Source organism: Camelina sativa, chromosome 10 (genome assembly GCF_000633955.1).
Source record: "Camelina sativa cultivar DH55 chromosome 10, Cs, whole genome shotgun sequence".
NCBI lineage: Eukaryota > Viridiplantae > Streptophyta > Magnoliopsida > Brassicales > Brassicaceae > Camelina > Camelina sativa.
Genome location: NC_025694.1, coordinates 24,031,549 through 24,041,613, shown reverse-complemented (window position 1 = coordinate 24,041,613; position 10,065 = coordinate 24,031,549). Strand labels below are relative to the sequence as shown.

General features: G+C 35.2%; 2 protein-coding genes across 6 annotated transcripts in view; one reads left to right on the top strand and one right to left on the bottom strand.

Moving 5' to 3' along the window:
• Window positions 1-879, bottom strand: part of LOC104719753 (uroporphyrinogen-III C-methyltransferase) — a 3,145-nt gene extending 2,266 nt beyond the window's left edge. The window contains exons 1-2 of the mRNA XM_010437724.2: window positions 581-879; window positions 29-401 (exon numbers count right to left, since the gene is read on the bottom strand). Of these exons, the coding sequence (XP_010436026.1) occupies window positions 29-380 (352 nt within the window). The 5' untranslated portion in view covers window positions 381-401; window positions 581-879. The remainder of the gene's footprint in view (window positions 1-28; window positions 402-580) is intronic.
• Window positions 3,181-7,653, top strand: LOC104719752 (sister chromatid cohesion 1 protein 2-like). Of its 5 annotated transcripts, none has more exons than XR_756673.2 (13): window positions 3,181-3,505; window positions 4,046-4,325; window positions 4,409-4,446; window positions 4,526-4,572; window positions 4,722-4,792; window positions 4,874-5,616; window positions 5,699-5,810; window positions 5,891-6,021; window positions 6,094-6,677; window positions 6,811-6,844; window positions 6,926-7,012; window positions 7,102-7,234; window positions 7,336-7,653. XR_756673.2 is itself a non-coding variant. In XM_010437720.2 (13 exons), exons 1-13 carry the CDS (start codon window positions 3,382-3,384, stop codon window positions 7,429-7,431), a joined length of 2,415 nt encoding a protein of 804 aa, XP_010436022.1. In that variant the 5' UTR covers window positions 3,181-3,381; the 3' UTR covers window positions 7,432-7,653. The 5 variants fall into 5 exon arrangements, 3 of the variants coding, with proteins under 3 accessions (XP_010436022.1, XP_010436021.1, XP_010436024.1); XR_756672.2 differs by having other exon boundaries at window positions 6,808-6,844; XM_010437720.2 differs by having other exon boundaries at window positions 6,991-7,012.

Here is a 10,065-nt window from a genome sequence, read left to right as displayed (position 1 = left end):
AGATACACATCTCCTGGTCCACAATCACCACCTTTGCAGCCTTTAACTCTCTTCTCTCTCAGCACAGACAAGAGCTTCTTCAGCTCAGGCAGCTGCGACGCAATGTCGTTTTCCCTAACAAAGACTTCATCTTCAAACGGCGATGGTGATGGAGTCGATGGCGGCGTGGGTTCAACCGCCTTGTACAGCCATTGATCCCTCTGGTATCTCTCCACAGAGTGCTTCTCTGTAAACGGCGAAGAAGAAGAAGAAGAAGAAGAAGAAGAAGACGACGCTGTCTTGTAATGTAAACAACAAACAGGACTCAAATTAATGGTCCTGGCTTGTTGCCAATTCCAAACACTAGAAGAGGAAACTGGAATCCTCTGGACAAGAGCCATTTAATAACCAACAACACACGCCTGCACAAGATTTAGATCCATAATTAGCATCATCATCATCAACAAACCCAGATGTAATTTGACAAATATATTCCTTAAAATTGGCACAATAGCACATATGTAAATTGACAGAGCGGAAAGCTAAAAGAGAAGTCTCAGTCTCGAAGTAAAATAGCAATAAACACAGAAATTAATCATACACTGGAGCTGGGGAAGCCGCCGATTTGCGATTACGAGCAGGGAAGAGAAGAAACTGTGATTTTAAAGATGAGAGATTTGCGAGCGTCCGAGAGAGATCGGACCAGACAGAGAGAGAGATGAAGAAGGCAGGGGGTTTTGTAATATGGAGAACAAATGGCGGCTAGAGTCTAGAGAGAGTTGTGTCGGAATTTGGATGAGGAAATGGGAAGATTCATCAATGAACACACGCCTCTGTCTGTCAGTTTGCACAAAAAAAAAAGTGAGCGTTGACACCAACTTGTGTGCTTTTGCAAATATGCACATGTATTTATGTTTGTTGGTGACATTATTTGGTTACTTTTATCTGAGGACGAAAGGGCACTTCTCTTCAAAAGGGTTACTAACCCTTTGATGCTTTCAAGGGGACTCGTACTCTCGCAACTCAAACGGAGGGCAAATCCGTAGTTTCAGTACTAGTTCTCTCTTGTCCTAATTTAGTACTAGTACTAGTACTAGGCACTAGCATATGATATGCAGAATGTTCTATTTAATCTCTTCTTGTTCACCTACCTCAAAACTCGTTCTGTGTTCCGCATATTAAAAGAACAATTCATTATAAATAAGGACACTATTGAGGAAGTAAAAACACTGAAAGATATGAATCTCGAGAGACAATCTGATGATGAATGACTGATTAATTAATACAAGGGTTTGGTTGAGACTTGAGAGCATCATCACACGGCGGCAGGAGAGTCTTACTGGAACGGTGGAGACGGAGGAGAGACTTGTGTGTTTCACGACCAGTAACTAATTGGGCCTTTATTGGACTTTTAAAGGTTTAGGTCTAGATATATTTGAGATCTCTATTGGGTAAAATTTTATTCAGGCCCATTTTTAACGGCAATGACACGTTGGATTAATGATCTTTGATACGTCGATGTCACTTCAACGCCACGTAGACATTTAACTTGACACGTGTTATATACAAAATGACTGACCGCGGTAAAAAGAAAACGTTTGGAGACGGTCTTTACGATGCGATGTGTGTGACACACCTCACATTTCATTCAATCAAAACTAGTCGACTATAGTTATTATCCACTCCACTGTGTTAAGAAGTACGAACATTACTAGCATTAAGATCTCCATATCATAGATCATCTTCTTTTTCAAATCTCCATATCATAGATCATCTTCTCCATATCTAGTATATTGTATTTCAATTGTTAGCTTTATTGATTAATTATAACGGCACTGGTTTTTTTTTTCTCATGAGTAAATTTTTTTAGATTGTATTATACTAGATTTTAACTCGCGGTATACCGCGAGCATATAATTTATATTTATATTGTATCTATTTATTAAATATTGGATGTTTTGTAAATAGAGTAATACTTAAGTTTTCCGGTTGTTGTGCGGATAAATGTATATATTATTTTTTTACCCGCAATACACTTTATGACTATATGTTTGTTATATTTATTTGTTTAGTGTTTGAGATTTTATTTTGATTTTTAATTATTAATTATAACAAAAAATAAGAGATCTAAATACATAATAGTAATTTATATGCTGTGATTAAGTCACATTTTTCTTAATGATTTAATTATTTTACACAATCTTAGTTAAAACAACTTGATTTTATGTCAAATATTTTAATATTAGTAGTGTTGATAAATAATTAAATAAGGATTTAACCCGTGTTAACACAAATTTAATAATATTTTATTAATTCCAACATGTCATTTTTATAACCCATCTACTATATAACCACATTATATAGTATTTTAAACTTTTTTAATTTTACATATTCGTAATAATTAAAATTTTGTTTAAGTTTATATATATTAATTATAATATTTATATAAATGTCAGTCGAAGTTTTGTTTACGTTAAAAATCAAAACTCACAAGTTTTGAAAAATAAAATGAGAATCAAATTGTTGTTTTCTTTGTTTGCGAAAGATTCAGATGTAGAATATCTTCAAAACACAACAGAATGTGTGGTTAAATATATGATAGTTTCTATTTCTATATTGATTCATGTTATTTATTTAGTTGGAATGAAATATAAAATGTTTAGGAAACAAAATCTGAAGTAATGTTAGTTTTGGAAAAATTTTAGAGGTTAATGTTGTAAATAACTTTTTAAATAAACAAAACTAAAAGGCATAACACAAAATGTACTTCAAAAATATTAATATAAATACTTCTTTAGTCCAAGATTAATTATAAATTATCTCATAACATTTTCCACTCTTATAAAATAAATTAGGGAAAATGCACAATTAAAAAAACAATTCTCAAAAAAAAAAAAAAAAAAAAAAAAAANGCAAAATCTACCATCTACAAAATGCATAATTAAGAAGGTGTGATTTTCTGGTCACCGTCTAATTAGGAAGATTTAAATTTATGACTTAACATCATAAATACACCTATATTTATGTATGTACACATTTTCAATTTCCTAAAAGAAATTACTTGCCAATTTATTTTTATCAAAATTTTAATTACTTTAGAACGAATTTAAAAAAAAAACAGATTAAGCGTGACTTAACAAGAAAATTAAAATTAAGAAAAGTGTTTATCGGGGTTTTGAAGAAGCTTGTTCCGTACACCGCTTGACCGTTTCTTTTATTTTCTTCTCTTCTCCTCGATTTCTTACTTTTTCTCTCCCTCCTTGCTTCGCTTCAGTGTTTACGAAGCTATTGCTTCCTCTGAGCTCTCTCTCTCTCTCTCTCTCTTATTAATAACCCAACCTTTAGTTTAGTGTTAAAAAAAACACAGAATCTGGGAGAGTAAAAGGGATCAAAAGACCAAAAATGTTTTACTCGCAATGTCTCGTGTCTAGAAATGGACCTTTAGGAGCTATTTGGGTCGCTGCGTATTTCTTCAAGAAGCTTAAGAAAGCTCAAGTCAAAGCTACTCATATACCTTCCTCCGTTGGTTCGTCTCCTCCTTCACATTGTTCTTCTTCTTCCTTTTTCCCGTTCTAAAAAATGGGATTTTTTTTACCGGTGTAGACTTGAATCAAGTGATCGATTGGGTGAAAGTTTCCAGCTTTATAGTTGAAATTTTTACCTGAAATAGAAAATTTAGGGTTTTGTTCGTTTCTATTGGCAGCGTCAATTAGAGATCACTGTTGATATTTTTGAGTTTTTTTTCTTTTCTATGTTAGTTGTTTTTGCTCATCAGTTGTTTGATAAAATGCCTGAATGAACCTTCGAAATTATGTTCAGTGATATTTGTACTGACGCTTTTAAGTCTGAATCCCTAGTATCAATCTGCTTAGTCTCATATAAAAGTATCTTCTTTGCGTATCAGAATGCTTTGTCCAACATTTAGTTCGCTTGATCTCTTAAGTCCTTATATCCTCTAGAAAGATGGATTTGTTTTTCTATTAACATTTGACATTTCAAGAATTTTTTTTTACTTCATTGCCGTTTATGATTATGTAATTCTTCTGGGCTTGTTTTGGATGCGCAGATCAGATCTTGCAAAAAGAGTTAGATGCGTTGACATACAGGGTTTTAGCGTATCTTCTTCTGGGTGTTGTAAGGATATATTCCAAGAAGGTGGACTTTTTGTTCGATGATTGCAACAAAGCTTTGATCGGTGTAAAAGAGTTTGTGGCTAAGGAGAAGAACAGAGAAAAGACAGCCGTGCCATTGCCTGCATCTACTGCGTGTTTTTCCATTGTTTTGCCTGAGAGTTTCGAACTAGATGCTTTTGAGTTTGATCTTGGGATTCTGGAAGATTTTCATGGGTATGCTTTTGTTATTCCCATACAGAATGTATTTCGCAGAGATTCTTTCATTGTCTCACTTTTTGTTTCTTCTTCTTTCTCAGGGGAAATGTTAAGCCGCAGGAAGATATTACACTGAAAGGTAATTTAACTACTAAAGTTGTTTGCAGTGAACCTCCTCATTGTTCATGTACTAATACCACTACACAGCGATGAAACAGATGGAAGTCAGGAAACAGAGAGCATGAACATGTACTCGATGGAAAGGGTATGGCTTCTCACTTTATAGACTACCGACTGTCTAACTGTTCGGTTTTACTACAACGTAAATTGACATTACTTCTTGATTCCATTCCTTTTATTCCAGTAATTTCGTGAATATACATGTTATAACATTAATGCTTTGTGGAGTTGTAGTTTGACATGGATGATGACCTCATGTTTACGTTTCATGAAACTTTCTCTGCCAATCAGAATGAAACCAAGCAGTGAGTGCAATAGTTTTTTTGGTTCTATTCATGTAATCAACAGACACAATCCCAACTTTATGTGTAAACTTGTTGATGCAGTGAGAGTTTCGCTCATGATATGGACATGGACGCAGAAAATGTCAGAGATACTACTGAAGAAGCATCAGTCAGAGTCACAGAAGCGGAACCACTGGATGATTCTAGAGATCATGAGAATGCATCTAGGCAAAGAGGGGATCCAGAATCAGATGATATTAATGTGGAACCGCAAATGTCTGAAGATATAAGAAAAGCTCAAGAAGAACATACAGTTAGAGAAACCATATGTACCATTGTGCGGGGACTAGTGGATCCTCATGGAATCTTAGGCGATAATCTACACAGAGATGGGCACGCGGAGAGTTCAGAATCGGAGAAAACCTCAGTGGAAACAAGTTGCCCAATGAAGCAGCAGAGAGGGTCCCTCCTTTCTGAATGCGAAAGTCCTGAAGCGATTCACGGAATTGAGGAGCAACCTTCTGGTGCCAGAAGAATCGATGGGGAGAAAGAGATCCCGGCAATTAGTACTATGGAAGAACCAGTGTGTGTGACTGGTTCCAGAGACTTGCCAGAAGGCATAGAGAAATGTCGAGGCAGTAGTGAAGCGGAAATGATGAAATTTGAGTTGTCTCATGGGTCTCGTAAAGAGCAATCTGAGACTCCTGAAGAGAATCTCAATGGTTCTGAGAAAGATTTTCTCTCTGACATGACTGTTTCAAAAGACCCCAGTAGAGGGTTTAATGCAACAGATATGCCAGTTGCTGTCACTCCAATAACACCTTTGCCGTTGAAAAAATCTGGAGGTGCATGTTTTTTAGAACTATGTGCTTCAAAAAAGATACTTAGTTATGATTTTAACGTGTTAACCTATACTTTGAAATACAGGGGAAACAAGCCCTCAGTTCTCGATCATTCCTACTCCGGCTGCAAAGGAGTCTTCTCGGGTTTCACGGAAGAGAAAATGTCTGATAGATGATGAAGTGATTATTTCGAACAAGTAAGAGAACTATTTCGTAAATATATTCATCTGCAGAGTTCCATACAAGTGTGTAATATTTGGTACTTCTGTTATTGTAGAGTTATGAAGGAAATGATAGAGGACTCAAGTAAATTGCTTTCAAAACGGAGAAACGTATCTCATACTGACTGTCCTGAGAGGAGAACCAAACGTTTTGCTGCACGAAGTTTCTTGAACCCTTTGATTCAGTGTAAGTAAAACCTCATAATTAGCTGTAAATCGATTTGTGTTGCTGTGTTTGCTGATTGTTGTAATCCCACAGATGATTCTGTGGAACTCCAGTCGCTTTTTTGTCAGCCCATCAAGCTTAAAAACTGGGCAACGACAGGGTTCCCTAAAGATGATAAAATTGCCAGACGTAGGGAAAATTCTTCTCGTTTAACTGTCAGAATTACTGGGGATATTTTATCTTCTGATCAGACTCAGAATGCTCAAGAAATTATGGAGACTCCTCAGGCTTCTGCTCTTTCTGGGCTGAAAGTGACAGTAGGAAATATTAAAGAGGTTCCGGTTGAGATGGAAGCTAGTTCCTCAGCTTCTGGAAGTGCTCATCAAACAGAAAATGCCGCAGAGACAACAGTGAAGCATTCAGTTATTGCTCCAGAAACACCAGTGAGGACATCAGAGCACACAGGGATTGCTCCAGAAACACCAGTAGTCTTCGAGCAAGTAGAGATTGCACCTGAAACGCCGGTGAGGGAATCAATGTCGGCAAGATATTTCAAGGACCCTGAGACCTGTTATAAAGACACCAGACCTGCAAGCCCCTTCACTTCCTTGAATGAGCACCCGTCTGTGTATTGTGTGGAAAACAGAGATCTTGATACGATTTTAATAAACGACGAGGTACTGCTATGTTGCATCATTACAAGGCATTGATAGTTCTTATAGTCTATCGTAGCAAAAGGAAAGCTTTTATAGTTCTTTTAGCCTTTCGTATTTAATTACAAGGTATCGATTTTTGTTTCTGCTTCAGCAGGTGAATGCAGATGACAGACAGGACTTGCAACAAGGTAAAACATATGTAGCTTTTGAGTGAAAAGTTTCAACAATCAAAATATACACTACTTATGTCGGGACCAAATCTTGTCTAGATGTTTGTTTTTGTTGCATGTCCGTCATCGTGATGTCTTCTTACTATGGATGTTTTGATTTGCAGAGACATGGTCAGCAAGAACAAGGTTACAAATTCACACTTTCGATATCAATCTCTCTGATTTGCTTTTACATTTAGACGATTATCCTGGTTTTCTGACTCTAGATTGTACAGGAATGTGGCGAAATTCTTGGAAAAGACTTTTACGGAGCAGAGGGAAAGAGAAGAAGACGAGAAGGTGAGTTTGTTGCAACTGTGTAGAGGAAGAATACAGAAGGAAAGTGCAAGACTCTTCTACGATACTTTGGTATGTCCAATAAATTTCAAAATCTCATATTTTCACCTCTTTTAATACTGTCTCCATAGAAGATCTAAGATGGAGAAACTCTCTGAATTTTGATTTTGCAGGTGTTGAAGACCAAAGGGTACTTGGAAGTGAAGCAAGATAGTCCATATAGTGATGTTCTTCTCACGCCATTCACTAGACAACAAAAAGCTTGTTGAAAATGAACATTTTCTTTACTTAGAATTCCTCAGATTCCTTCAGTTAGGTTTCTGACTAATGTTGTTAGCTTTTAGTATCTTTTAACAAAGTAGCTAGTTTTGAGTTGTTCTTTCAAGTTATTTTTAGTAAGAATAATTGACGATCTAAAGTAGACAATGTAGACTAGTCTAAATCTGACCTTTAAACTACTTTTCATTTTTCTCGTATGATTTATTACGTTCTTCTCTTGTCACGATCTGGAATCTGATTTAGGGGGCGATACAACCTGGTGTGGTATTTGAAAGATGGCCATGTTATTTGGGGTATACCTCTTTAGCCTCCACTTCATAAACTCCATTGCCTATACAGCCAACTCTTCAAATCTGCATTTGCATTTTGATTCAGTGGAGTTGGTTTAGTTTTCTTCATGAGCTTCTGGTACTCTTAACAGTGGATTATGATGCCCTGTAATGGTGCTATAAGTTTGCATCATTACAAGGCATTAATAGTTACATTTTGATTCAATGGATTATGATGGTTATTATTATTCTGGTGGATTTCCCCTTAAGTTGAGTATGTGGCTTTAGAGGATGTCGATAAGCAGGAATGGTCAAAACATGTCTACTCTTTTTCGGTTGTGAGTGATGGTTGTTAAGTTTGACCGCAATCTTTCTGTTTCTGGGATGACTGCTACCGGTGACATTGTTTTGTCCATGATTTATGCGTCTAAAGCGGTTTACGTTTTCTACTTCAATCCGGAAAAGAACACTCTCCAGATTGTTGAAATCCTAGGTGTTGGAGCTGATGGCGATTACAGAGTATACGCCTTTGTAGACTATATAGAGGATCTTAGTGTTAATGGTGCAATGCAACTTGACTCAAGCGGCCCTTTACAACAAGGCTGAAGTATCGTCTAACCTCTCCAAGTCGTCTCAATTTGTGAAGAACAACAAGGAGCAGAACAAGTACGATTCATTAGCTAATCTGCTCTATCACTCTGTTGGCTTAGCTACTTTATCTTCTGTTGTATTTAGTTTGTTTTTCGTTTTCTTTTAGCTCTATGATTATGTTGGCTTATCTATTTTTGTCACATATAGGGGACATCATATCAATAGTCTGATTGTTCATTTGATATCTATATATAATAGCAAATCCACTTTTGAGGGTTAACTTTAATCTAACGGATAAAATTATTTCTATTATCTCATCTAACGGTTTAAAATTATTAATGAGTCCGATAGTTGCAAGTTTTTTTTTTTCTAATAATCGTGTTTCTTCGTCGTATCCCCTTCTTTTAAAAATTGCACATATTAAAACCTTTGTTAATGATCTCAAAAGTTGCAATGTTTCGGTCCAACAATTGTTTTTCTTCGTTGCACCCCCAGCTTTCCATATTGGCACCCGTTAGTTTTCACATCCTTTTGTTTTATACCTGTTTATTTATATAAAGTTGCAATGTTTTGATTCAACAATTGTGTTTCTTCGTCGTACCCCTACCTTTCAATGGTTGCACTTGTTAGTTTTCACACCTTTTTGTTTCAAACCTCTTTGTTTTCACTCTTTGTTTTTATATATATACAGATTTTTATGGATTTTGAAAAGATTTTTTTGTTTTTTGAGTATGATTAATGATCTCACCCTTTGTTAATGATCTCAAAAGTTGCAATGTTTCGGTCTAACAATTGTGTTTCTTCGTTGCACCCCCAACTTTCCATGTTGGCACCCGTTAGTTTTCACACCCTTTTGTTTAATACCTGTTTGTTTATATAAAGTTGCAATATTTTTATTCAACAATTGTGTTTCTTCGTTGTACCCCTAGCTTTCAATTGTTGCACTTATTAGTTTTCACACCTTTTTGTTTCAAACTTCTTTATTTTCACACTCTTTGTTTATATATATATATATATATATATATATAGATATACAGATTATTATGGATTTTGAAAAGATTTTTTGTTCTTTGAGTATTATTAATGATCTCACCCTTTGTTAATGATCTCAAAGTTGCAATGTTTTGGTCCAACAATTGTATTTCTTCGTTGCACCCCCAACTTTCCATGTTGACACCCGTTAGTTTTCACACCTTTTTGTTTTACACCTCTTTGTTTATATAAAGCTGCAATGTTTTGATCCAACAATTGTGTTTTTTAGTTGTACCCCTAGCTTTCAATGGTTGAACTTGTTAGTTTTACATCTTTTTGTTTCACACCTTTTTGTTTCACACGTCTTTATTTTCATATTTTTGCATCTTTTCGGTGTACCCCCTTTTTTGTCAAACTTTTGTCGCACCCCCATCTTCAAAAATCGCACCTATTAATTTTTTTCACATTTTTTCACCCTTCTATGTTTTTCACCTTTATATATTACACCTCTTTATTTATTATATATAAACTTTTATGGAATACAAAAGCAAGTTTTGAATTTATTGTTTTCTCTGTATTTTTTAAACTTCAAGTTAATAAATAAAATCATATATTTATATATTTATATATTATAGCAAACTCACTTTTAGGGGTCAATTTAAATATAACGGATGAGATTATTTTTATTATCTCATCTAATTGTTTATATTTGTTAATGATCTTAAAAGTTGCAATATTTTGATCCAACAATTGTGTTTCTTCGTCGTACTCCCAGCTTTCAATGTTCACATT

Coding starts and splice junctions, on each gene's coding strand:
- LOC104719752 (XM_010437719.2), top strand. CDS start 3,382: ATGTTTTACTCGCAATGTCTCGTGTCTAGAAATGGACCTTTAGGAGCT. Junction 4,793..4,873: donor AATCAGAATGAAACCAAGCA/GTGAGTGCAATA, acceptor TTGTTGATGCAG/TGAGAGTTTCGCTCATGATA. Junction 5,811..5,890: donor GAAGTGATTATTTCGAACAA/GTAAGAGAACTA, acceptor CTGTTATTGTAG/AGTTATGAAGGAAATGATAG.